The following is a 27,923-nucleotide window of genomic DNA, read 5'->3' on the forward strand; positions in this document are numbered from 1 at the left end:
CCCATTCCCAGGGTTACATGACATGCGTGCCTTGCGTAAGAAGCTGTGTTTAAACACTCTGGGTGGGGTGAGCCCTCCCCCACGCACTGCTGACACAAAGCCACTCCAACTCCACTGTTTGAACAATCTGCAACTTTATTTCAGAGCAGAAATAAGTCATTTCCTAACAATAAATATAAAAAAAATAATAATAAATTAAGGTTCGAAGAAAAATACGCAACAGAACAAAATCATTAATACTGACAGAGTAGAAAATGTTGTCTAAAGGGGTGAGAGGCCGGATGGGCCAGCCCCCAGCCTGGGAATGTCTGACACAGGCCGTTGTCTGCCCCCAGTCCTAGCCGGGCCCCTGTCACACACACATTCTCTCCACAAAGTACAAAATATATATTTAAAAAAAAAAAAACCCTCCACACAACCAAGCATCCTGTGAGGGCCCCGAGGAAGCAAGTGTTTGGCCCGTGGGGGCTGAGGATGGGGCCTGGGGGGCTGAGGAAGGCACTAGAGGGACGGGAGAACCGCTGTGGGTCTTGCCCAGCTGACTTTGCTGTTTGTCCTTTTCTCGTGAGGTACCCTGCTCCTGTGACTGCTGCAGGCTGACCGCCCCACCTCCTGAGACGGCGAAGGGGAGGTCAGTTTAGCAATGTCCCACGTGTGTGTCCAAAGGCCTTGGCGGGGCTCCTGCCCCAGGGGATGCTGGGAACACGATGGTGACTGCTAAGTGCTTGGCTGTCTGTCCTTTGTAGGTGAAGAGGCCCCCCTGCCCAAGGTCCCTGAGCATCTCCTCAGCTCAGGCCAAGGTATCGTCCAAGACCCCCCCAGCAGAGCCCTCAGGGTGGCATCAGTAAAGAAGGACTAGAAATAAATAAGGTCCCTGGTGGCCCAGCATGGAGCTGGCAGGAAAGCCAGTCTGTTTCTTCAAGTATTCTTAGCTGAGGGGGTCACGAGGTCTGTCAGGGCTCAGATGGGGATCCCCACTGTGTTCACCTGGTCCTTGAGGCCCAGCAGGCTGTAGGCAATGCGCTTCTGGTGGCCGGGCAGCCGCACCCCAATCCTCTTGATGTCGCTGTGCGGGGGAGGGAGAGAGGGAGAGTGAGGGGCCTGCCCTGGAGAGGTGGGCAGCCATGGCAGGGAGGTAAGGGGAGAGAGGAGGGACCGGGGAGGGGGCCTCGGTGCCTGGGGGGCAGAGCTCGTAAGGCAGAGGTCTGATGAGTGGAAGCATATCCGGAAAGCCTGCCGACACCGACAAAATTCACAAAATGATTGAAGCGCTGAATGCGAGCAGCTTTGTTTTTTTTTTAAATCAAATCTGCACAAAATCTATGGTAGGTGCTGTTTTTGCCCCCATTTTGCAGACTAGAAAACTGAGGCTCAAAGAGGTGAAGTGACTTGCCCAAAGTGACCCAGGCTAAGAGGTGGAGGAGCTGAATCAAGCCAGCTGTGAACAAAGGCTTCCCTCCCCCACCCTGGGGTCTGTCCCCAGGTAAGGCTCCTCCCCAGGCAGCACTGATGCCATCACCAGATGCCAGGGACCCTCTGGGGGTGTCGCGCAAAGCTCTCTGCCCAAGGTCTCGTCACAGCCATCGCCTTATTTCACCTCCACTCCCTCCAAGTTCTCGTAACGGAGGAAGGACTCAGGAGATCCTCGCTGAGGGGCCATCAGAGGTTAAAGTCCTGCTGGTCTCTAATGGGAGGGGCTTTCAGGTGACCAGATCCAGTGACTAGGTTACCCTGAGGTAGGGGTTTTCCCTTTAGGGACCTCAATTTCCTCACCTGTAAAATGGGTAACAGTGCCTAACTGGAGAGTGGGAGATCCCGGATACTGGTGGCAGAGGGGTAAGGCGGCATTAGTACCAGATAGAAAGACACGCCCAGGAGCCCATAGCCCTTCCCTGCCCCTCCTTTCCATGCTCCTCCATCCCCTTGTAAAACCACTTACACTCCAAGAGCCCTGGAGTAGACCTTACTGCTTACTCTGGGAGTTTCCTCCTTCACCATCCTCGTCCACCAGCCCAAACCCATGAAAACACCCAGGTTTTTACGGGCCCTCTCCTGGCTGTAAAGGGAGCTAACTATACGGTGCAAGCTCCTATTTGCAGTTCCAGAGACATGACTTTCAGGTGTGTGGGAGGGCGGCTCAGGGACTGAAGCAGGAAGGCCAGGAGTCAGACATCTGGGAGAACTTCCTAACCTAACACTCTAGCGCCATTTCTAACCTATACAGTTGAGGGTGTTGGAAAAGAAGCACTGTTTTCCCCATACCTGTAGGTCTAAGTGTGGCTCCCGGATAAGTATTCGGACCAGCAGGGAAGGAGGCACTTACTGAAAAGGCAGGATCCTGGGCCCAATTCCAGACTCACTGACTTTGAAGTTCTGAAGGCGGGGCAGGGAGTCTGCATTTGATCAGATCCCTAAGACCCTGATGTATGGTTTAAGGACCAGTGGGTTATGTTAGCTATAGCAGAGCAATGGTAGGGCCTAGTGCCCCAGGCTCATCCCCTCACTCCCAGCCCCTCCCAAGGTCCAGGATAGGCCTGGTAAACAGTAGGCCCTCAAGGAGTGTCTGCCGAATGAATGAATGAATGCTTTAGTAGCGACTGAGCCATTGCCCAGGCTGCCTGGGGCCCCTCTCCCAGGTTGGTGAAGTTCACCTGACAGGGCGGGAGCTGAGGGTGCTTCTGAGGTCCATCTAGGAGGAGGAGTCCTGGGCTGGGAGGCAGGAGGCCGAATTCTAGTCCTGGATTCCACCAGAGCCTCGGGTGGGTCCTGTCCTGTCTTTGGGCCACAGTTTCTTTATACGTAAAATAGGAGCTCTGATTAGATGCTTCTAAGCCACCTGCCCCAGCCCCAGTCTCTTCCAACACAAAGCCCCCCAAACCTTCCCTGCCTCATTTCCTAACTATAAACAGGGACACACACGGGATGAGGCTCCCAGACCGGCCAATGCCTGCGGCCTCTTGCAAGTCTGTTCCTGCCCGAGCCTCAGTTCCCCACTCGGAGATCCAAGGCAGTCCCTTCCTTGGATCAACTCCCATCACAGGGGTGGGGAAGCACATGACTGAGGCCGCCTTCTTCCTGAGCACTCGCAAGGCCAGCCCCGGCCTCAGGGAATTCAAAGGCCACAATCTCCCCCGGTGAGCACCGACTGTGCTCTGGCCCTTGGTGCAAGGAGAGTGGAGGGAGAGGTGGCCTGATCATTCATCCTCTCAGCAAACATCCCATCAGCGCCACGCCTGGCACTCGGAGACCAGAAGACCCATCCGCCAGTGTCCCCACGCCCTCTCAGGACGCCGTATGCCACAGCCTCGCACACTGGATGGGCCTTTTGCTGGACTGGGTATTTTTCTGGGGTGTAACATCCACTGCTTTCATTAGCTCCTCGAAACACATTTAGAACCACTCACTACTCCAGCTAGAAACTCAAGTGAGTCCAAAATAACACAGTGAATGCTCAAGATGAGAAAAGGTGGCCACTGTGGGACCACAGGGAACCGAGCGGCCAGCCCCCTGGGAGGGGCCAAAGGAAGCAGGGAGGCAAAGGCGGGGGTAAGGACATTGAAGCCGAAATCCAGACCCCATCCCAGAAGGGCTGAATTCTGAGAGCAGCTCAGAGCCTCGCACTGGGATCCACAGCATGTGCAGGCAGAGCTTTCGGGGTGCAAAAGCACTTTGAGACCCCCCTTTCTTTCATTTAATTGAAGTAATGAAGGAGGCAGTGGTGTGAGTCACACAGGCCCCAGATCTGAGCACCAGTGGAGCTGATGGGAGGAGAAGCAGCGTGGAATGACTTCCTGCCTTTATGCAGGCCTTTTCAAAACACAGCACACACACCCTCCACCGATCCAAGACAGCCCCGTCCCTGCTCCTTCCTGCTCGTGGGAAAGGAATTGGCCGAGGAGCACCCCGGGCTATTTCGGGAAGCTTCTACGAACATGTGTTTCCTGTATGCACTTCTCCGTGCCCTCAGCTCTGCTCACCCAGAAGAGAAGCTGTACTGTCCTCAGTGGGAGCTCCTGGAGGGGCAAAGGGGGCCGTTCCAGGTTCCCAGGTCAGAGGAGGGAGCCAAGGAACCCTGGTATTTGCCCACAGGCTATGGGTGGAAAGCAAGGGCATGGAGGAAAAGGGAAGAGCGACATGGGTTAAGCCCTCACTGCGTACCAGGCATATCATCTGTATTGCACCCAGGCAATCCCCACAACGGGGAAACAGAAACCAAGGTTCAAAGATGGAACCTCATTTGACCAAAACCACCGGCTAGGGAGTGGCCAGTGTGGGCTCGAACCCAGGTGTGACTGCAGAGCCCAAGCTTTGGACCCTGCAGTTGGCTGGAAACAAAAGATATCCTGGGGCCCGTCTCTTCTCTCCACATTTCCGTGCCGCCCTCTGGTCAGCTCTGTCCCTGCCTGACTTTCATCCCAGCCTTCCCCTGGGACAGGCCGGGGCCTAGTCTGAGAGGCCTTGAGCAACAGGTCAGAAGCCCAGTTGAGCAGTTTTCAGAGGCCTTGGAGAATGTTCAGACACAGGCCCAAATCCCAGAACTGTGACCCAGAACTGTGGGACGCCTGGGTCATCCCTTTCCATGTGATTCCCAAAACCTCTCAGCCCCAAGGCTCATTCCCACCATGGCCTTGGACCTTACACAAGCTGGGCTATTGGGAACTAACAGTATTTTTAGAAGCACAAAAAGCTAAGAGGGTAATGTCTTCTCCCTCCTGGGGTGGGAGGAGGTGTCCATGCCAAGTCCATGCCGGGAAGGGTCCCTGATGCTGGAGCTGGGAGGAGAGAAGAGCTCCCATAGGGCAGCCTGACAAAAGGCAGAACCCAGGGCCAGGGAAAGGGGTAACTGCCACTTCTTGCCAAGCTGGACCGCAGAGCTGAGAGTCAACCACACGGGGAGAGGTGCCTGGGATGGGCTGGCCTGGTGCCCTCTCTCCTCGGCATCAGCCAGGGAAGTCCAAGGGCTCTGCCCATTTCTTCTCAGCGTCCTGGAGAGGAACGCTGCCCCTAACTGGCTGCGTGACCTCGGGCAACCTATGTAACCTCTCAGCCTCAGTTTTCCTACTTAAATAGGGAAGTAATAATAGCATCTATTCACAAGGCAAATAGGGAATTCAACCAGGTGATGGCTGTGAAGTGAAGCCTTTCTTTTCTCAGCTACAAATTGTGTGACCTGGAGTAAGCCGTGTAACCTCTCTGAGCCTCAGTTTCTCCACTAATGACCTCCATGGTCCCTGAGCTCTGGATCCTGACTGACCAGGGCTGGAATCCCCCAAATGGCCATGGACCCTGGGCTGTACTGTTTCTGACCTGCCCAGTGGGACTACTGACGGGAACCACCTGCCAAGTTATCATGAGGGCTGATTCAAAGTGCTCGGGCACAGAGCTGGCACAGCTCACGATAAATGCTATGGTTATGATCACAATTACTATTATTTTCTCACTGTGGAAAAAAGATGTAGGAAGAGGACGGAGCCACGAGTAAGTGACCAGAATCGCTGGCTGCCAGCCTGGTTCTGCCCTTCCTGCAAAGCCACCCTCCCCAAAAGAGAAGGAGAGAGAAAGAGAAGAGAGGGGAGCGTTGGGAAGGTAGAGAGAAGAGCAGATGGGTGGTGGAGCCAGAGGCAGCCTGGGGAGGCGGGAGGCGGGAGAGGGCAGGCACGGGCGGGGCCGAGCGCAGACTCACTCGTTGGTCATCTGCACCACCTTCTCGATGGCCGTGTAGCCGGCCGCCAGGAAGTGCTCAGTGTACTGCTGCATCTTGATGGATTCCAGCCACTCGGACACCGTGCGGAAGGGCACACCCTCTGAGCCGCTGGTGCTGGGCAGCCGGATGGACACCCTGCAACAGGAGATACCGGCCCGCGAGTGAGGGGCTGCAGGGTCCAGCCCACGATGCTGCTCCCTAACCCCGGCAATTCACTCAGCTGCCCTGCGCCTCGGTTCCCTCATCTGGACAACGGGGCAGCCACGTCAGGTAGGCTTCCGGGAGTCTGCCTGATGTGTCGGGAGCAGTCAGTGTTTATAGCTCCTGCCACCCCCCTGCTTCTACTGATGATACCACCACCGGTTACTACAAAATAACCAAATGTTAAGAGAGTCAGGTTTTCAGAGTCACGGTCCCAGCCTGGCCACTTGCCAGCACGTAAGACACTTAATTGCCCTACGTCTGTTTCCTCATCTACAAAAGGGGGATGATTACAGGACCCAACTCCTAAGTTGTTTAAATGAGTTGAAACTCGTTAAGCGCTGAGTGCCGCGCTGGCACATTTACTGTATGTGCTGATTGGTTCCGTTAGTGCCTCCTGAGCCAACCCGGTCCAGTCTGAGTAAAGCCCACGCGTAACTTCTGAGCCCCTTGCCCACCGCCCCTGGCTGCCCGTTACGCTGAAGTGGCTCAGGAGTAAAACTGGGGGCCCCCTGGACAGAGGGTATGGAACCCACCGGGGGTCGAAGTCAGCCAGGGTCTTGAGGGATTCGGGGGCTCGGATGAGCTTGTCCAAGATGCTGACAATGTCGGCGAACTTGGGGCGGCGGGCGCGCTCCTGCTGCCAGCACTGCATCATGAGCTGGTAGATGGCGGAGGGGCAGTCCATGGGTGTGGGAAGCCGGAAGCCGTCATTAATGGCCTTCATCACCTGGGGGAGGGGGCGAGCAGGATGCTCAGGGGTGCCTTCACAGCCCCCGAACTCCCCCATACACAGGGGCTGCTAGAGGAGAGAAGGGGAGCCCCCCGAAACAGAGGGGTTGGCCTCCTTCCTTAGGCACGACACACAACCTTCAGCGCTACACAAAGGACAGGTGCTGAGAGGATGTCTCCAGAGGAGGAAGGGTCTCCTGACTTTGTTCCCTCACAGGGTACCCTGGGCAGCAGCCATGCTGTGTGTCCTGCAGCAGCCTCCCCGCGGTCTCTGGGCGCCTATACTCTCTGCTCCCTTCAGCCAGAGCACTCTTCCCCTCCGTGTTCTCACCTGGCTGCTGCTGCTTTATCGTGCCTTAGTCCTAGCTGAGACGTGACCTCCTCTGGGAAGCCTTCCAGGCCTCTAGGCTGCATGAGGCACCAGGCACTTACACACACACACACACACACACACACACACACACATACACACATGCATGCACGCACACACTTCCCCCACACCCACTACTTCTTTCCTCGTCCTTCTGCTGAGTGTAAGCAGGGACTGGGTCTGGAGCTCAGCACAAGGCCTGACACATGGTAGGCCCTCAAGAAACATTCACTGAACGAACCAATGAAGGGGTGTACCAGATGAAGATTAGCCCCCAAAACTCTTCTCTGCCCAGCCCCTGGGGTTCGAGGATGAGTAAAGGGTTTCAGTTCAGATCCGGATGGGGCTGGGCAGGGCGAGGGGGCCTACCTCGTGGTTCGACAGCTCCCAGTAGGGCCGCTCGCCGTACGTCATCACTTCCCACATGACGATGCCGTAGCTCCACACGTCGCTGGCGGAGGTGAACTTGCGGTAGGAGATGGCCTCCGGAGCCGTCCAGCGGATCGGGATCTTGCCACCCTGTGGGGACCTGGCCAATCACTACTGTCCCCTAGGCCACCCCCAGGACGATCGCAGTCAGGGCCCCTCCTCCATGCTCCCCAGAGGTGTTCTTGCCACCTGAGGCCCACGCCCCAGGTGGGCAGGGGAGAGGACCCCGGAGCAGAGCGAGGGCTGCTTCACCTCACTGAGGCCCCCATCCCAGGTGACAGCCGCCCCAGCCCTTACACTGGTGGTGTAGGTGGCCTCGGGGTCGTCCTCCAGCACACGGGACAGGCCGAAGTCAGACACCTTGCAGACCAGGTTGCTGTTGACGAGGATGTTGCGGGCAGCCAGGTCGCGGTGGACGTAGTTCATGTTGGCCAGGTACTTCATGCCGGCCGCGATGCCCCGCAGCATGCCCACCAGCTGCAGCACGCTGAACTCGCCATCCTTCTCCTGCCAGAGCACAGGCCCTCAGCTGCCAGCCAGCCAGCCCCGCGCCCACCAGGGCCCCTAAGCGCCAGCCACAGATCCCGCCCCGCCCCGGCCCACGTCCTTACCCTAAGGAACTTGTCCAGAGCCCCGTTCTCCATGTATTCGGCGATGATCATCATGGGCTTGTCTGCAGGGGTGAGCACAGGTGTGAGGGGATGGCCACAGGTGGAGGGAAGAGGCGCAGGCGGGGCGGGGCTGGGCACAGCTCTGAACAGAGACCCTATTAGAGGCGCCGTGGGCAGCCCCTCCCCCACCCCCCACGTGGGTCTCCCACAGCCCACTCTGAAGCCGGGCCTCACATTTGGAGACAACGCCCTCCAGGCGGATGATGTTGTGGTGGCTGAACTGGCCCATGATGCTGGCCTCGCTGAGAAAGTCCACCCGCTGCTTCTCTGTGTAGCCGGCTTTCAGCGTCTTGATGGCCACGGGGACCTCCTTCTTGACCGACACCTTCAGCGTGCCCTTGTACACCTCCCCAAACTCTCCTGCAGGCAGGTGATGTGGGAGACATCCCAGTCAGCCCGGGCGTCGGCTGCTCCCAACCCGTGCCAGGCCCCTCGGCGAGCGCTTAACCTCACCTGCTCCGATCACCTTCTGCCGCGTGACACTGGACGGATGGATCTCGGTGGTGAACTTGAGCACAGCCTGGTTGGGGTCTTCGTATGTGTGTGGGTCCACGTATGTCTTCAGGGGCTTCAGTTGTTCTGGGAGGGGAAGGAAGGGCAGGGTCACAGACAGTCTGGGGAGGGGAGGGGTCCCTACGAGGGGCTGCCTTGGGGGAGGGGGAGGGGGAGTAGGCAACAGTCCGGGCACCTCAGGAGCCTCTGGCTCAGCCCTCTGAGCTGCCCAAGGACGCCCAGGGAGTGCTCTGGCTGCCCCCATCTCTACCACAGAGCCGGGGAGGCCCGTGGGGACAGCAGGCCAGGCATGGAGGCGGCGCTGCATCTCACCTGACTTGGAAAAGTAAACGTCTTCCGAGGACTGGCGTGTCCGCAGGCTCTTCCTCCTGAGAGACCCCATGGGAAACCAAATACGCAGGGAGGTCAGTGACCTGCCCCAGCCGGGGAGCCTCCTGACCCTACTCTGGTCCAGGTTGCGGGCCTGGTGCGCTCAACACTCTGCTCAGTCGGGCAGAGGCATGGAAAAGGCCAGGGGAGAGGAAACGAGCAAGCCGGGCTCACTCCTTGGGATCTACACCCCGTAATGGCCCCTTAAGTGGCTGTAATGAAGGCTCTCCTCATTAGAGCTCCCCAGAGCTTCCTGCCCGCGTGTCCCGAGGAAGTGTGGACGCACTGTCATAATGACCACCATGCCCTGAGCCTCGCAGGTGCTGTGCTGAGCCCTTGACAGATCATTACATCTTTACAGCCCCCCGGGAGGCAGGGACTAGATTTCTATCAGCCCCAGTTTCCATACAGGAAGCTGAGGTTCCTGCCCCTGTGTCCCACCTAAGCCCCCAGGGCATAGGCTCCAACGAACCTGCGGTGGATGAAGAAGCCAATTCCTGACAGCACCAGAAGCAAGACCACACCAACGGCCAAACCACCAATCACTGCCATGTTGCTAGATCCTTCCACGGCTGCCAGGGAGAGACCAGCAGGTGACAAGGGAGCCCCCCCCTTCAAATCATGGTAATACCCCCGGTTGTACTTTAGGGCCCCAAGACACCTGCCAGGTGCCTTTACTAGTGACGGTCCATGAGGATATTTATTCCCATTTCACAGATGGCAAATGAGAGGGCTTCCCCAGGGAATAGAGCAGGTAGTCTCAGGTGTGTGGGACTCTCTCCGCGATGCAGGATTTGAACTGGGCCCGCCAATGCCACAGCCCACATCCTTCCTTCTCACAACACTGCCCTGGGTACACAGCTGGTTCCCACACCCCCAGCCTTCAATTCTGCCCCCTCCCCACACTGGACTGACCCACACTGGACTGTCCTAGGCCCTGGCCGACCAGGAAGGGGACACTTCTAAGTTCTTTGCTCCATTCCCTCCGCCCACAATGTCCCAGTTGTTTCAGGACTCTGGTCTGGCCCACACCCTGGTCCCTGACTCACACAGTGTCTGGAACTCGTGCACCTTGCTGCCAGCACCCTGGCCCTCCTGCGTCAGCGCCTGCACCTGGACCAGGTAGATGGTGTCCGGAGCCAGGTCATCCAGGGTCACGGAGAAGCCTTCAGTGCGGCGCACGTTGTAGCTGTTGGAGTCCCCCTGTGGGTGTTTGGCGGGTGGAGGGACAGACAGTGAGGGCAGGGCCATCAGCTTAGCCCACCAGGGAGCAGCCCCAGCTTAGCAAGGTGACAAGCTATGTTAGCAACCTCGATGCTCACCTTACAGAGGAGGAAGCTGAGGCTCAGAGAAGTGAAGCGACTCACTCCAGGTCATAACCAGCAAATGCGTGACCCAGGACTCAAACCCCGGTCTGTCTGATCCCCAAGACCTGGCTCCCCACCACCCAAGACTATCTCTTCTGGGGATTCCAGAACACTATGTCTTCTTTCCCACAAATCTCTGCTGGGCTGGCCTGGGAGAGGCAACTCTCAGGAAGACCCCAGACCCCACTTTCCTCATCTGCAGAACAGCGCTTCTTCAGATGGCTGTGTTGTGCAGTGAGCGTCTATGTGACCAGCTGGTCCTCTGTTCGAAGCCCAGCGGGGACAGCCCCAACCCCTTGAGAGTTACCTTCTTGCGGTAGGTGACTTCGTACTTCCACACGCGGCTCTGCTGCGGTGGAGGAATGCTCCAGGAGACGCTCAGCGAGGTGGTGCTGCGGTCCTCCAGCTTCACCTTGGGGGGCTCTGGGCAGGACGGTGGGGGGAGGGGAGCGGTGTGAAAAGCCACACAGGGGAAGGGGAGTAGTGGGGATGCACCCAGATGCGTTCCCATCCACAGCCCAGGCTCCTTAGATCCCGACCTGGGATTCTCAACTTCCAGCTCCAGAGCACAAAGTCCCAGGCTGGGCCCCACCACAGGCCGGCACATCGGGGGTACCCTGTGAGTACTTATGAGTGCATAAATAATCAAACCAAAACAATATCTGACTCTTGCTATAACCTCTTTATGGACCAGGCACTGTTCTAAGAGCCTTATATACAAGAGTTTACTAAATCCTCTCAAAAGCCCTAGAACGCCCATTTTACAGGTGAGGAAACTGGGGCTCAGAGAGGTTAAGTAACCTGCCCACCGTCACAGAGCTTGGAAGTGATTACAGGGACTGTGTCTTTATCCACTTGCTGCTGTCTCTCTCTGAACCCAGCCGAACCCTGAGTGGCCATCCTCACGAAGCCCCACCTGGGCGGGCCCCAAGGGCACAGCTGCCACCCCTGGGCCCTCACCTGTCTGGTTGATGCTGACGCTGGCAGTGAGGAAGCTGCGGCTGGTCACCAGGTCCGAGACGCCGTTGCGGGCCTCTACGGTGAAGGTGTAGTTCATATGGGGCTCCAGGTCGCTGACTGTCACGCTGGTGCGGGTCAGCCCGTGCGGTGGCTCCGAGTAGTGCACGCTGGCCTCGCAGGGACCGCACTCGCCTGACTCGGGCCAGCACTGCTCGCAGGTGACAGTGTAGGTGATGTCCTCGCGGCCCCCGTTGTCCTGGGGGGGCGTCCAGCGCAGCTCCACTTTGGCGCCCATGCCCACAGCCGTGAGGTAGTGCGGGGCGGAGGGCGGGCCTGTGCAGAGGGCAGAGGTCAGAGCTCGGATCCAGGTAGGCCTGGACATGTCAGCATCACCACGCCCAGCTCTGTCACCCCTCCCTGACCCGCTGTGAGACTCACGCGTGCAGAGCAGTGAAAGTGGGTCCTGCGGGGCCCGGAAATAGCCTTCCTCACACTCGCAGGCGGTGGCCCCCTCGGAGGACGGCAGGGTGTGTGGGGGGCACTCCAGACAGGGGCTCTCGGATGCCTCGGACTTGAAGAATCCCGGCGAGCAGGCTGGCAGGCACAGGGACAGACATCAGCTCAGCCTGTTCTCACCCCGAGCGACTTTTCCCTCCCTGGCCCTGGGACCCCTGGCAAGTCACTAAACCTCTATGGGCCTGTTTTGTCATTGGTAAAAGGTCTTGTGATGAGAAAATGCGTGGTAAGCACCTAGCTCGGGCCAGACACCCAGGAAGTGCCTTGGCCTCCTGCTCCAAAGCTTTGCAGCCCCCTCCCCAGTGGCTCTTGCAAGAAGCACCATGCCCCTGAGCCTGGCATTCAAGGCCCACGTCTCACCTTCCAGCTTCCTAAGAATCCTATCTCACAGCTGGCCCAGCCTTGGACAGAGGCTGGAGATATCCTTTAATCCGTGCGGACCAGCCTGGCAGGTCCCCACCTGGACTGAGAGCTGCCCAGGGCAGTGACTGCTTCTTCTTCGCCATTTGTGTTTGCTGACTCACAGATCAGACGGGGGCATCAGGATGCCACCTCTGCAGGTGCGCCCCCCGCCCTGGGACCCGACCGCTTTCCTGTTCCGGGGCTGGCTGACCAGGAAGCAGGAAAGGTCAGGCCCCCAGCATTTTCTCTGGACCTGCTTTCAGGGACCCAGTCATTTCCGCCACTCACAAGGGCAGCCAGAAAGCAGCTCTCCCTCCCCCGGTGGCAGGCCCTGTCCTGGCCAAGCCGGGGGAGCTCAGACACCTGACTCCAGAGGCTCCTTCCTCCCACCACCCTATCCTGCCCCTGCCTGCCCCTGCCCCAAGCCCTTTCCTGGTCCCACAGACAGGAAGCTACCCAGACACTGTGCAGGGCTGTCCAGGGATTGGACAGCTGCTGAAGTGGCCAAGATGGGGTGGGGTCACCCAGGGACCTCTTACCCAACCCTACAGTTATCGTTCCCGCCCTCAGCTTACTCTGGAGAGGGTCCTGAGATACCTCCAGCCTCAGTGTCACGTTCATCAAACACTGATCCTCAACTCTGCGTGCAGCCCAGTGCATGGACCTCGAGATGAGACAAAGCTCCTGACCTCTGGGAGCTAGAGCACGTGACAATGTCCACCATACAGGGGTGGGCAGCAAGGACCTACTGCACAGCACAGGGAACTCTGCTCGATGTTATGTGGCAGCCTGGATGGGAGGGGAGTCTGGGGGAGAATGGACATACGCATACGTATGGCTGAGTCCCTTTGCTGTGCACCTAGAACTATCACAACATTGTTAACAGGCTATACTCCGATATAAAATAAAAAGTTAAAATAAATAAATAAATAAAGGGGTGGGCAAAGGGCTAAGGGGGTAGAGACAAGCTTGGCTGGAGGTTTGTGGAGTCATAGAGGAGCTATTTCAGCTGGGGTTTAGAGGCTGAGTAGGAGTTCAGCAGGGCAGAAATACTGGGAGGAGGAGTTAGGGGTGAGAAACAGCAAGGCTAACACAGGAAGTATGAGTGCCTTTGTGGTCGGAAATCAGGGAGGCAGCAGGCAATGAGGCTGAGTGATCTCCAGGGACCAGATTGAGAAAGGCCTTTAATGCCAGGTCAAGGACTTTATCCTGGGGGCAGTGAGAGCCATTGAAGGTTTGATGTAGAGAACAATGGCACAGTCAGATCTACGTTATCAAGAAAAATCTGTGGACAGTCTCCCTCCTTTAGTCCTCTATGCGAGCAGAGAGAGGTGGGGAGTCAAGGGACAGGACTCAAAGGACACCCAGTTCCTAAGGTCTTGGATAGTGACTTCCCGTTAATGACTGCTTGCTGGAGGCCCCAGGGGGACCATCCCAGAAGTCTCTCTCACCTCCTCTGGCTGTCCTGCCACTTCAGAATGTCAGCACAGGCCCTGAAAGAGCTCAGGCACACGCTGTAGGGAAGGGGGCTTGTCCAGGACAGAAGGGACCTGGGACCCGACTTGCTCTGTGCAGAGCCTGGAGCCCCAGTTACAAACAGCCACCACTGATTCAGCAGCCGCTGTGTGCAGTTCCTGGGCTACGCACTTGACATTCATTTAGTCCTCACAATATGTCTGTTATACTAGGCACTGTTATCATTCATTCCACTTTGGAGGTGAGGAAACTGATGCTCAGAGAGGAAAAAGAACTTGGCCAAGGTCAACAAGCTCCTAAGACACGAACCCAAAACCTAAACCCAGGATGCCTGACCTTGAACCTCCCTCCTTTCTCACAAACATTTCAGTTTGGAGCAAAGAGAAATCAATGTTCTGAAACAAGCCGGAAGAGAGAGGAGAGGAGGTCCGACCTGCTTCAACAGCCAGAAAATCCCCAAACTAATTTCAGAGCAGCTGGGGGGCGGGGCGAGGGGCTGTGCCCCCTCTTAACATACGTCTTCTTATACTGGGCACATTTATGTCCTATGGGGAGGAAAGACTAGAATCAAGCCCGGGGGGTGGGTGGGGGTTTGTTGGGGCCTCCAACACGGCCTCCTTCAAGGAAGGCCCAAAGGTCTTTCAAGTCTCCTATTGTATTTAAGAAATCCACGTGTATTTTGCAGTCCTCCTCATAACTAATCTGTTAGGATACAAAAATAGCTCTCTCCTCCCCCAAATCTTCAAGTAAAAATGAGACTTTAGAAAGCTGGGCTATGTTTATCCTGGGATCTCAATTCCCCCAAATGCCCTGATTTGTCCACCCGAGGGGCTTATACTCTGGGTAAGTGCTGGCTCCAGGTGGTCCAGGCCCCGCGGAGTAGGGGTGCTCAGGGGCCCCTAGAACACTATCGCATCTTCCGGCTCAGGCTCTCAGGCTGGGGAGGGACCACGAGCCCCCACAAGGTTTTAGCCACCTGCAAAACCCACAATGTCCCCACTCCCCACCACGTGGTTGCTCCCCAGCCCCCAGCCCTATGCCAAGAGGTGGAAGTGGGGGAAGAGGCGGGTTCCATTCTTTGGTCCCAGAGCCCGGGGGTGGCCCGCCTGCTGCCAGCAGGAAAGAGGGAATTTGGAGAGATTTCCGCTGCGGATGTGCCAGATATTACAGTGGAGAGGCAGCACCAACAAGGCATGTACTTGCCTGACGAGAATGTGGTGCCCCCTCCTCCACCCACAGAACTTCAAGGGGCCCTGCCAGAGTGTGCCCGTGCTCAGGGGCCCCAGAGTTCATGTGTCTGACACCAGCAGGCCCCCGTGTCTTCCTGACTTTGCCTGGTTGGATTTCCTGGCGTGCAGGGCAGGCAAGTAGGGACAGGGGTCACACTTTTGGTGTTCACACATTCTCAAACATACTCACATACACAAACTACCCATGGTCCCTTCGCCAACCAGCAAACTCCTATGCATCCTTCAATACCCAGCTTGAGCTCTTCTACACAGCCCTCCCAGACTGCCCAATTTCTGGTCCCCTTCTGACCATTAGGGCATCTATTACTCACTCTTATGTTTACCAAATAGAAATTGAGCGTTTCCTACGTGTCTGGCACAGTGCTGGGTGCTGGGAGACCATGGCAAGATAAACACTGTTTCTGCTCGAGGGGAATTCACAGCCTGGCTTTCATGCTCCACTGGAAATGATTTCTGCACATATTAGGATCCTCTATGAGACTGGCAGCTTGTGGGGAGCAAGAATTATCTGTGTCCCGTGTCCCAGCACAGGGTCTGGCATGCAGTAGGTGCTCAGCTAGTGTTTGCTGACTGGATGGATGAATGAATATGTGAGTAAAGACAAAACCCACGTGCTCATTAAACACGAGCTCTAGGGCCACAGAAATGAGCGGCGTTTCAGTCCCCAGGGAGACCCTGTGGGGACAGTGCACCGGGACACCACCTGCCTGGCACCGGAGGCTGACTCTGACACACCTGTGGAGAACTCCTCTGACCCCGGTCGCCTGGCAGGCCCGGGGCCACTCCGAGCAGGGGAACTAACTGGGGCATGGTGACTGCACCCAGGGCTGCACCCCAGCTTTTCCAGTTCCCGATGCCCGCCCCTCAGATGGCAGCATGGGGTGTGACTCAGGGACATACACCCTCTGGCATGACGCAAATCCAGCCCCTGGCAGAGCCCCTCCCCCAAGGCCCAACAACCTCCCGGGCTGGTGGTGGTGGTGAGGTCACAGGGTCAATCACAGGGTCAAGAGGTCGCAGTGACAATTCCCTGCAGCCAGTCACCTCCCCAAGCCATGCCCAGCTGACGACCACGTTCACCCCCTCAGCCCAAGGATGCGAAGCCTGGACTTCGTCTGGTGCCCTGACGGGCAGCAAACGGCGACCCCGTAAGTTACTGACCCTGCAAATGAGGGGAACTGATAACTCCAGACCCCGGCAGCTTCTCAGTCCCCAGCAGGCCCTGTCGCCCCCATGGAAGCAGTTGTCCCAGTGGCCCAGTTGCTGCTAGCACCTTGCCCTTTTCCCACACACCCTGGGGAATTATCTGTACGCATTCCTCCACCAAGCTGTGATAAGCACAGCCTCTGCTTCCCGCTGTCTCCCTACCACCAGCCTTTTATCTTCTGTTTGCTTTCCCTGCCTCCTTCCTTCCGTTCTGGGGACTCACTCACCTCAGCGAGGGAGGGAGGGGCCGCCCCATGGAGCTGCCAGCGTCTGAATTTGCCCCCAGTGTGAGCTGAGGGCAGGGTGAGCAGGGCATAGAGGTGGGAGCTGCCACCCCCAACCCCCCATTCAGGCCAGAGGAAACTCCTCAGAAATAAGGCCCGGTGGCACTCCCCAGGGAGGGGACAAGCCCAAGAGTCAGAGCGCACAGAGTTCCCCACCTGGGGATCAGCCCTGTCCCGACTGCCAACAGCCCCTGCCATGGCTCAGGGACACCCTGCCTAAGGACCACCTCAATCAGCTCCTCCCCTTCAACTCTGGACCCTGGGAGAGGCCTGGGCCACTCAGGATGCCAGCACTAGGACCCGGCTCCTCGCACACATTGTGAGGTCACCCAGTCTGCAGCTTGCCAGAGCAACCCAGGTTCTCAAAAGGGACCACGGCAGAAAGTCACAGGAGGTAGGCTCTGATCGCTAAGTCAGCAAGGCTCCACCCTACCCATTTTACAGGTGGGGAGAATGAGGCCCAGAGGGGACTCACCAAGGTCACACAGCTTGTGGGTAGAAAGATATATGCCAGGGGCACTTGGGGACAGCCCTCCCCATGCCAGGCCCCAGCTCTTTTGGTCACTGTTTCCTCTTTCTGGGCCTCAGTTTCCTCATCTGTAAAATGAGGATAAAGTCCTCAGGTTCTCTGGGTTGTTTGTGAAGACAGAAGGAAACCTCGCTTGGGAAATGCTCAGCATGGGATGAGGTGTCCATGAACTGGGGGACAGAGAAGTTGCAGGAGCGAGGGGCTGGGCCCCTGGAGGGAGCAGCAGCCTCCAAGGAGGGAATTCCTGACCCTGCAGCCCCACCTCCAGCTCCGGCCTCCCAGCTGCTGGGCTGAGCCTCTGGCCAAAGCCGCTGGCCACCTGCTCACCTGGCCGGCAGTCCCCACGGCTGAGGCGCTATCTGGGGCCCCACCAGCTCAGCTGCCGATGCCAGCACAGGAAGCAGAGACAAACAGGGAGACAAAGCCGCCCCGGGGGAGATGACGGTCAGCCTGAGTGACTCCACTGTCCCCTAGGCAGGCCTGGGGAGGGAGGGCGGGGAGTGGGGGAGCTGGAGGGAAGCTGGCTCATTCCTGACATAGCTCACAAGAGCTCTCTGGGCAGTGTGCCCACCTGTCCGCACAGCACCTGGGAGGTGCCTCTCTTCCGTTGTCCATTTAACTCTTTCTTGAGCTGAGAGCTTCCTGGGGAAAGAACTCTCAGGAGAAACAAACGCTGGGAATAACCTGGACCAGGTGCTGGGTGACCTTGGCCTGCCCAGCGCCCTCTCTGGGCTTGGTTTGTCATCAATAAAAGCCACAATGGGAGAATCTGGGTCCATGGCCCCGTAGAGGGTGAGGCGGTCGGGGTGGGGGCGGGCAGACCCTGCATCTCTCTCCATTTCTCCCTTAACATGCTCAGTAAGAGCCCCTCAACTACCTCACATCCTGCGCCAGGACCCACCATCCCGGGGCTGCCCTGAGAGTCTGTCCCAGGGCCAGGAGCTGAGTCAGGGATTCCAAAGGAACTGGTCATTTCCCACCCCGTTTCCTGACCCATCCTCCAGCTTGGACACTGCTGCATCACCTAGATTCAATCCTGATGCAACTAAATCTTAGCTGTGTGACTCCAGGCAAGTCTCTTCACGTCTCTGAGCCTCAGTTTCCTGTCTGTTAAGTGGGGCTGATAACAGTCCCTGCCTCTCACGAAAGGTGGTACAGATTCAGCAGGAACAAGATAAAGTGCTCGCCGAGCTCATGCCTGCCCTGGAAGAGCACTTTTCTTTTCTTTCTTTTTTTTTTTGAAGAGCACTTTTCTACAGGAATTACTGTTATTATCTCCACTGGCATCCCGGTCAGGGGTGCTGGGGAAGGTCTGGAGGGATAAAGAGTAGCCGGGCTGGGGGTTCCCAACCACACAGAGGGTCCCTAAACCAGGTTGAAGGGAATTTTGGGAGAGGGACCCTAAGGAGGAAAAACCAAGGCAACAGGTGGCCGGCAGTGGAGAGGGTCCCACAAGCAAAGTCAAAGATTTCGCTCCTGGAAACCAGTCCTCCCTACCCTGGGGTGGCTCAACTCTTCACAAACAAAGCCTGTGAGGCCCTGACCCCCCACTTCCTGGGGAGGGAAGCCTGCCCCCCTTCCTGGAGAGAGACACCCCTCCCCAACCTCAACTGTCCACTTATCTCTGCAGGGCCTGAATCACCAGCCTGTGGAAAGTTTTCAGCTGCCCCTCACCCCGCACCCCTGCATTCTTGTGTGAGGATGTCATGTGGGAGGAGTCTGCTCAACCCACTGGGCTCCCTCGCAACCCCCCCCAGTCATTGTCTGAAACTGGGAGTGTGCACTTGAGGTCACCTAAAGCAGGGGCCGCCTGAAGAGCAGAGGAGAGCTGGGAGGACAACAGGGTGGTGGGAAGGGCCAGAGCAGAGACTACACCACAGGCACAGAAAGGCTCTGAGGGGACATCTTATTCAGGGGTTTGCAGACTGTGTTAAGCAGGGTTCTGAGGATTATGTTTTAAGAGGCAAGTGGAGCCCATGAGAAAGGGCTTCAGGCTCCTCCAATACCTGAAACCCTTTCATGGGTTGCAGGATCCATGGCTAAAAACCAAGTATACAGTCTGCTAGTATAGTTGAACTTCTTGTCTTACGGACAAGAAGCCTGAGGCCAGAGATGAAGAGAGATTTACTGAAGGTCACTCAGTCGGTATGTATAGCTGTAGGGCCTAACCCCCCAATTTCTCAACACCCTGCTTATCTCAGCAAAGAAGCTCCCAGAGAGAGGGGATGAGCTGGCCTTCCAAAGGTCAGCCTACATTCCACAAATGCCCTGCCCCACAGCCATTTCTAGAAAAAGTCACCCATTGAAAAAATCCACGTTGCTCTAGAGCTTTCCGCTGTCACAGGTCCTGGCCGGGCCAAGCCACAGCCTCCCAGTGTGAGCTCACTAATGCCCAGGCCCTGTTCCCAGAGAGAGTCTGATTTAATTGGCCCCCTCTCTGGGCTCAATCTGTCATCAGTAGAAGCCCCGATGGGAGGATCTGAGTCTATGGCCCTGGGGAGGGTCAGGTGGGGAGGGCAGACCCTGAGTATCCCCCCCACGCAGGCATTTTTCAAAAAGCTCCCCAGGTAACTGTCATGTGCAGCCAGGGGATGCGAATCCTGGTTCAATTCACTCACCTCCGTGTACAAAAGAGGAGCCTGAGACCCAGAGAGGTTAAGTGACCTGTCTAAAGTCACAGGGAGTTAACAGAGATGGTACTAGCTCCTGGGACTGTGCTATGTGCCCACAGCACTGGTATATAATAGATACTCAAGATACACTTGTGGGATGAATCAAAAATAACAATCACACTTAAAAACGCTTATGTGTCAGACGCTGACCTAAGAACTTTACAAGTATTAAGTCATTTGATTATCATAACAACCCTACAAGATGGGCACTATGTTCATCTCCATTTTACAGATGAGGAAACCCGGGCACAGAGAGGTTAAGGAACTGGCTTAAAGTCACACAGCTAAATGTAAACCTGGGATTGGAACCCAGGTATTCTTTCCTAGAGTCTTCACTGGTAACCTCCATACCGTTTCTCAATGTATTCATTCTCGGTGAATGAGTGAATCCAATCATAAGGCCAGGAAGCCTCCGAGATTTTCACTAACAGAACCACTGCATGTCTGAGCAGGGACAACCTTACCAAGATCCCCCCATCCCGGAGCTGAGACCAGATCCTGGACCACAGGCTCCACCCCAGTACCCCCTTCTCTGCCACCACAGCGCCGTCACTCACCCTGGCAGGCGTCCTCCACCTTCTCGTAGCCCGCTTCGCACAGGCACTGGCCAATGAGCACTAGCCACTCGCCATCCACTGCACAGTGCATGCGGGGCTCCTCACCCCCGGGCGGCACCACAGCGTGGTCCAGGCAGGTGCCATCCACGATGGCCAGGGAGGGCGCGTCGGAGCCCGCGATGGTCTCGGGGAAGCGGGCCAGCCCCTTCAGCAGCTTGGGACACTTCTTGTAGTAGACGCGGACAGAGAGCAGTGCCACGCAGGCACCAATGTCCTGAAAGGCCAGGTAGAAGCCCTTGCGGCTGAGCGGCCCCACGGAGCGTTCCTCCACGTTCAGCTTCACGTGGCGTGCTTCGAAGTCGCTGCTGACCGTGATCTCGTCGGGCGCGATGGTGTCGATCTTGGTGAACTGGCGCTTCTGGAAGTTGGTACCATAGTCCACGTCAGACTCGGCGTAGTAGAGGTTGAAGGTCTCCTTGCAGGAGCTCGCGCCCCCAGGGAAGCTATTGCAGTCACGCACGGTGAACTTGAGCTCGATGAAGATGCGCTCGGCCTCACCGCGGTATACCCAGTTGGTGCGGAGCCAGTTGTCCTGGTCGCTGGCCACCACGTTGCACACGGAGTACATGTAGATGGGCATGTCGTCCATGATGTTCTGCATGAGGTCCCACTGCACGGGGCCGACAGGTTAGTGTGGGCAGGTGCCTGGGGGAAACTGAGGCCCAGAGGCATCGCCCAGGTGGCAAAGCTGGGCATCAGGAAGCTGCTCTATGGTTCCTGCTGTCCTCATTCTACAGGGAAGGAAACTGAGGCCCAGGGAGGGGCTTCAAGTCACCGTCACACACTACAAGTGGCTGAGCTGGATCTGACCCCCTGGTGTCCCTGACCCCAGTGTTGCAGTGCTGAACCCGTATACTATACAGTGAGCTGAGGGTGGAGGCTGGGGGTCCCATGTGACCTCAGGCAGGTCACTTAAACTCTCTGAGCCTCAAAGTCCCCATTGTACAATGGGGGCAAAAACTACCTCACAGAACTGCTGTGAAGATAAACGACAGAATGTCTGTCGAGTGCGGAGCATATTGCCTGGTGTGGGTGACAGTCATACAAGGCAGCTGGTATCAGTATCATTATTCTCCCTATTATTATTATCATTATAATTCACTGTGTAGACGTGTGTGAGTGGCAGGGAAGAGGTTAAGTCAGAATCAATGGATAATCCCCCATCACTCCTCAGAACATTGCTCAGCCTCCTCCAGGAAGACTTCCCAGGTTGGGCCAAGATTGGGGCAAGTGCTTCCCCCTGGCTCCCACAGTCTCTGTTACCTTAGCACCTAAGTGGTGACAACTACACCTGGCTCCCACACGAGATTCTGAGCTCCTTAGGGCAGAGACTGCATCTAGTTCATTTCTGTATCCCCAGGGCCTACCTGAAATGGAGTAGGTACTCAGGAAAGTATTTGTTGAATGAATGAGCAAATGAATGAAAAAACCAGAAGGGGCCCAGGAAAAAGACCTGGGCTGCATTGTGTCACACGGGCCTCAGATGCCCTTGGGCCTCAGTTTCCCACTCTATATAATGACTGGGCTGCATTAGGTGATCTGTGCTCTCTCCCAGCTGAACATTCCAGGATCTTGGAAATCCACTAGAGTTAAACTCCAGGCCTCCTCGGAGCTAAGGTGACCAGGGACAAGTGCCTGACTCCGCAGATCTGGCCAGCAATAGAGACTGTCCCCAGCTATCCCCCTGGAGACACCGTTCTCCCCAGCTAAGGCCCCCAGAACAAATTCAACAAGGGGAAAACTGAGGCCCAGAGAGCAGCAGTATCCTCCCCAAGGCCACACAGTCGTCACAGGCAAAGCCAGGGAGAGGACCCTGGGGTCTGGCCCACCGGTCCAGGTCACAGCAGGGCAGGGCAGAGGGAGGGGAGGGAGTGAACTTGGGTGGGAAGGAGGCAAAACAAACTCAACCCCGAGCAGGAAAGGGAAACAACAGCTGGAGGAGCGGGGAGAGGGCCCGGCAGGAAGGAACCTGATCCGGTTTCCCGGGGCTGTGGGGACCTGGGAGCCCACATTCCCTGTCTCTTCCTCACCCCTCACTTCCTGGGCTGGGACCTCAAAGGCAGGGGGAGGCTTTAACCCCTTCCCACCCAAGAGGGGAATGAAGGGAGCGAGAGGGGGTCCCTTTTGACCATCAGCCTTCTGGGGCATCCAAGGGTCCTGCTCTGCTAGGGCCTTCAGCTGTCTCCCCAGCTCTTTCTACCTCTCGGGTCCCTTCCCCACCTTCCAACCCCAGCCTGCCCAGTTGGTGTGAGAAGAAGGAACCTGAGTTTGAACCCTGGCTGAGCTGTTTGATCTGGGCCAGGCCCCATCCTCCCTGGGTCTCAGCTTCCTCATGCCCACACCCGCACCCTGAAGGCTTACCCCTTTGCCATATGGGTGTGTGAGCCAGCCGAGTTCCCCTTTAGCTGCTGCAAAGTCCAACAGGACGACTGGAAGAGATGAGAGAGGGCGCTGGGTGAGCTTGGGGGTATCTTCAGGGGTCAGGCCATGGTGGAAAAGGTGAGAGTCCCCCAGGAATCCCAAGAAGCCCTGAAGGCTTCCTCAGTCCTCAGAGGGAGACCCCACCACACAGGGTCACCATGTCCAAGAGACCCATCTCTCCAGAAACAGGGAAGCAGAGCTCCAGGCAAGGGATGGGACCTAGTCAAAGTCACAGAGCAGGTTGGGTGAGGCCTCACGTCTCCCAGCCCACGCCGCCCCCTCAGCAGCCCCCAGCTGGGCAGAGCAGGACAGAGCTCGGCCCAGCAGGGGAACAACAGCTGGGTAGAGAGCTGGGGCGAGCAGGGCTATTAAGTGACACCACGCTGCCCCATCTGCTTCCTGAAACAGGGCCCCTCCGCAGCACTTCACATGCACGTGGGCCTTGGAGGCACTCTTGTCCGCTCCTGCCACGTCCCCTCCATACACACACAGCACAAAACACCCTCAGCCCCACCCAGGCCACGTAGCACATGCCTAGGCAGCACACGTGTGTACACACATGTCTCATGGCCCTCCAAGAGCAGAGAGCTGTGCACAGGTGGGAACAGCTCCAGGGAGGGGAGCAGGATTGGTGGGGGGGTCTGGAAACCGATCTTCCCACCACAAAAGCCACAGAGCAGGCAGGATCAAGCCCTGAACCCACAGGGGCTTTTAGGAGGGACCCAAAGATACACACAGCTGGCGAGGTCCCCTCCCTGGGAAAATCGCTCCCGCTGCCCCCGTCCCTCACACCCTGGCCACTGCCCTGCCAGGGGTGCCTAGGGGACCAGGGATGGAAACCCTTAAAGAGGACTTCCAGGCCCAGAGGGACCAGGTGCCAGGACCACACTATCCCCAGAGAGACATCTGGACACATTGCCAGGGGCTTCCCTAGATCCAGCCCCACCCCCGCTTGGGCACCTCCCATTGGTCCACCCCGGGTTCTGCCAGGCTCAGGGGCTACAGCCAAGACCCAAGACCCCAGTATGGCCCCCTCCTCCATTTCCAAGTAAGGTCCAGGTAGCTGCCAATAGAGGCTACCCTCCCTGGTGGATAATGAGATTGGAGAAACTGAGGCATGGACCCTATACAAGGTCCCTGGATTCCAAGAGTAAAGCCCTAAGGTGGGGGGCGGTAAGGGACAAGTGCTTACTTCCTCTGGAGTCTGGAGCATGAGGAATATGGCCTCAGAAGGTGCATTCCTCAAGGCCTGGGCCTGGAAGAATGACTCTAAGGGTGCAATCCCAGGCAGGCGGAGATGGGCCTGATTTAGAGAGATGGGGAGGGAGGGGGAGAGGGGCCTGAGGAGAGTCTGAGAAACCCTTTCCTGAGGACAGACTGCCCTGCTTGCCTGGGCTGGAGGCCCCCAGGCCTAGGGATGAAGCACTGCCACCTGACCGCTGCTGACCCGGGCCAAGTCTCTCTAGGAAGGGCCTCACAGCCCAGACAGGGAGAGGAAATCCGATGTGGCACCGGCCCCAAGGCTGAGGGGACAGGGGAGGGTGGCTGGGGGGTGGGTAGGGGCAGGGATTTGTTCGGACATGCCCAAGGCTCAGGCTTGGAAAACTCACTAACCCCACTAGCAAATGGAATGTCCTGGCTACACAGGAAGGAATCTGGGGGCTCCAGCTGCGTGTGTAGGGCGGACAAAGGTGAGTGTCCCTCAAGGTCCTGCACACCCCCCTTCCTTAGAGGCGTGGGAAGCTGCAGTCTGCGCCCCTGGGGAAGGGGGCTCATGGCTCCTAGGCTCTGAAGGGTTAACCTGGCACGGAGGGACCCCCACCACCCCTGCCAGAGCTCGCTCCCCTTCCAGACCCAGGCCTGGCTCTAGAAATATCACAGGGCTCATCAGAGAAGAAAAGAAGCCTTCACACAGGAAGGAGCCCCCTCCCAGGGAAATTCCCTAGAACCAATCACCAGGAACAGGCGCCCAGCCCCGGTCCCTCCACCCTGCTGCACGGGTGCGGCCTCTCCCTGAGCGGCCTCCAGGGTCTGAGGCTCCTGGAAGGGGCAGGGGCCAACAGCCCCTCGGCTGGCCCCCGAAGGCTTCACTGAGAAGCCTGGGCTAAGCAGGGCTCATCCAGGAGCCCCCCCGTCCCTCCTCCCACCCCCAGGAAAACCTCCTTCTCAGTCTGAAGTTCCATCATAAATGTCATCCTTCTGGGTCCATATTGTTTTAGGGCTCTTTACTCAAAGGCAGTGCGACCACCCACTCCCCTAGTGTCACCTCCCTGCTCCCCCCATCCCTCCTGAACCGAGACCAGCTAATTGCTAAAGAAGCAGGGAGGCGGGGGGGCTGGGGGGCGGGGAGGGGGAAGAATGAAGAAGAAAAAGGGAAGGGGACAGAGAGCACATTGGGCTCGTAGGGAATCCAGAAGCCAAGGACTTTCCAGGCCTCCTGAGCGCTCTCCAGCCCACCTCCCAGCTGCACCTCAAGTCAGCAAGCCCTGCACCCCTGCCCAGCTATTCTCCCTTCTCAGAAAAACCCAGCACACACCCGGGGGCGGGGGCCCTGGGCTCCGGCAGCCCAAGAAGCCACATGCTCAGACCTAACCCTCCCTATACAGAGGGCCCTAGTGAGGGAGGGCTTGGGCCTCCCTGTTTCCCCATTTGTAAAAGGAGGACAGACTCAGTGGCTGTTGAGAATTTAACAGGCTCCATCTGGGTCTCCCAAGGCAGCCTGGCTCCTCCACTCACGGGGAAGGAGAAGGGAAGCGAAGAGCAGCTTCACTTGAAGGGTTGAAGGGACTCGTGTCTCTGCACCCCCAACGCAGCCCCAGGCAGATCCAGCCAGAATGCCGGCAGCTGGGCCATCACTCCCCCACCCCCCCACTACGGGCACACCTCCTTAGGGAGTCCTTCACAGGGACTCTTGAAGCCTAGGGAAGAATGTTCCCCTGTCCTTTTCCTCCCCCCGTTCCATGGGGGGGGCACTAGTCTTCTAGGCTGGGGAGGGCTCGGCAGAGGGGCACAAGGACAAGGCTGCAGCACAACAATCGCCCAGTAGCATCCCTCCTGCCTAATCCCCCCACCCCCCATGGGCAGCCTTCAGAAAGGCCTGTGGTGAATCCAGCTGTCTCTCCCCTTCTCTCCAACCGCAATCCCCCGGGAAGGGGGAGGACAAAAAGCTGAGGGGGGGGCGGGTATTGAGGATCACAGAAATCCCTGCCACCCACTCCTCCAGCACATTGGGACAAGAAACCCTGAGTGATTCAGGGACGGGGACAGGATGCCACCCCCGCCTCCACCCTCCAAGAGTTCCAGCTCTGGCCTCTTTGCCACCGAACTTGGAACAGCAAAACCTCCAACCCCAGTTTGGGAGGCGGAAAAGGAAGGCAAGGCTCAAGGAAACTTCTCACCGGGCCAGGGCTTCCTCCGCACTTCCCCCTGGTGGAGCCTGCGGAAACCTCCCTCGGCCCCGGCGAGCGGGCAAAACTCGTTCTCAGTCGGAAACTGAAACCGGCCTCGGCTGGATGGACAGGAAGGTCCTCGGCCAAGGGCAAGAGCCCCCATCCTCTCTGCGACCCTAGCCGAGGGGCAACGTCCCCATCCACCACCCGCCCCGCCCAGGGCAAAGTCCGCGGCCCCTCGCGCAGTGCGGCAGCGGGAGCGCTGGGGCGGGGGTGGGTGATGCAGTCCCCCACCCCCGGGCGCTCGGACTCTCTGGTGACCCTGGGGTGACGGCTCCACACCTTGGGCGGCCGCGCCCCCACCTGCCGCATTTCCTCGTTCTGAGTCACCCCTTGCTCAGAACGCTTGACTTTGGGACTTCCTGTCCGCTCTCGCGGCCCCGAGCCTTGCCCCCCGAGCCTGGGAGTGCGGGGAGGGAAGGAGGGAAGGCTGTGCGTGGGCAGATTGGCCCGAAGCTCCCCGCAAGCTCTCCTCCCCGACTGGAGGCATAAGGCGGCGTGGAGAAAATCTCAGGGAGCTGGGGCTTCTGCAGGGGTCTGTCTCCTCGCCTGTCGAAGAGACCCCCTCCCCAAAATGAGGGGCCTCCACAGAAACGCCTTTTCCACAAAATCGGCGCAAGCAGGTTAGCGAATTCACCGTGAAGCTGAGCCGGCGGAAAGGCCCCCAGGTAGCCCATTCTCCAAGGGACCCCGAGCCCCCGCCGGGACGCGTTCCTGAAACCGCCACCCTGGCTGCAACCGTGTGGCCGCCCTGAGTCCCCCTTTTCTTTCTTTCTTTCTTTTTTAAAATTCTTATTGGAGTATAGTTGCTTTACAATGTGTTAGTTTCTGCTGTACAGCAAAGTGAATCGGTTATAGGTTCATATATACCCTCTTTTTTATATTTCCTTCCATTTAAGTCATCACAGAACATTGAGTAGAGTTCCGGGTCCCCTTCTCTGCGGCCTCTGAACCCCGCGCGCCCAGGCCCCAACCTCTTAGTCCCCGGAGCCCCTATAACCCCGGGTGGGGGAGTCCCAAATTCGTCCCGGTCGCAGCCAGCAAGTCCTCCCGACCTCAGCACTCCGGGACTGGGCGGCGCCAGGTCAGTTTCCAAAGTTGCGCGCGTCCAGGCGCGCCTGGCTCTGGGAGGAGCGGGGGTCCGGGGGTCCGGCCGCCGCGGCTGGGTCGGGCCGGGTGGCCGTCGGAGCGCACACTCACCTTCCTTGCCCTGCGCCGCGGCAGCCGCGGCCAGCAGGCAGCCCCACAGCAGGGCGAGGCAGGCGCGGGGTGCCAGACGCTCCATGTCGCGCTCCTTGCTCTCAGCCCGGTTCTCCGTGCCCGGCTCCCGCACGCCCGCGCGCAGGCCTCGATGTCCGGCTCCCTCCTGCCGCCTGCGCGTAACTTCTGCCCCGAGTGCTTAATGGAAGTTGAGTGAGAACCGGCTCCTGTTCATTCATGTCCCGCGCTGACGTCAGCGAAGCCACGCCCTCAGGAATGTCTTTAAAGGGGCCGGGCTGGCACCCAGCGAGAAGGGAGGGGAAGTCCCGAGGGGGTTGGAGGGGCTCTTTGGGCCCGCTGGACTCGCTGGCGCCCCCCAGGTCCTTCCAAGTTTGAGCGCCTCCAAGCGCCAGTGCAACCAGGGCTAGTCCTCGAGGATCTCTGAGCCGGGAATCCTCGGCCCAGACGTGAGGATGGTTTTGCGCTGAGCCATCCCCCACTCTCACCCTTTGCCCTCTGGGACCGAGCTCAACGTTGGCCCGGTGGCCTGAACTGAAATGGCCTGGAGGGTCAAGAAGCAGTTGC

At 58.0% G+C, this 27,923-nt stretch overlaps 1 protein-coding gene across 1 annotated transcript; it reads right to left on the minus strand.

Annotated features, from left to right (window-relative positions):
- On the minus strand, positions 1–27,551 carry EPHA2 (EPH receptor A2). The gene is made up of 17 exons (XM_060015100.1): positions 27,339–27,551; positions 22,630–22,697; positions 20,209–20,878; positions 11,755–11,910; positions 11,317–11,649; positions 10,664–10,779; positions 10,039–10,192; positions 9,462–9,561; positions 8,933–8,988; positions 8,561–8,686; positions 8,282–8,467; positions 8,048–8,109; positions 7,734–7,943; positions 7,377–7,526; positions 6,442–6,635; positions 5,684–5,839; positions 1–1,066 (listed from the first exon to the last, which is right to left on the minus strand). The coding sequence occupies exons 1-17, from the start codon at positions 27,421–27,423 to the stop codon at positions 961–963; spliced, it is 2,928 nt and encodes a 975-aa protein (XP_059871083.1). The 5' UTR covers positions 27,424–27,551; the 3' UTR covers positions 1–960.
- Between the last annotated feature and the right edge of the window lie 372 nt (positions 27,552–27,923).

This window comes from Delphinus delphis, chromosome 1, assembly GCF_949987515.2.
Source record: "Delphinus delphis chromosome 1, mDelDel1.2, whole genome shotgun sequence".
Taxonomy (NCBI): domain Eukaryota; kingdom Metazoa; phylum Chordata; class Mammalia; order Artiodactyla; family Delphinidae; genus Delphinus; species Delphinus delphis.

Coding starts and splice junctions, on each gene's coding strand:
- EPHA2 (XM_060015100.1), bottom strand. CDS start 27,423: ATGGAGCGTCTGGCACCCCGCGCCTGCCTCGCCCTGCTGTGGGGCTGC. Junction 6,636..7,376: donor GGGAGCTGTCGAACCACGAG/GTAGGCCCCCTC, acceptor CCCCTCCCCCAG/GTGATGAAGGCCATTAATGA. Junction 5,840..6,441: donor CTGGCTGACTTCGACCCCCG/GTGGGTTCCATA, acceptor CTCCTGTTGCAG/GGTGTCCATCCGGCTGCCCA.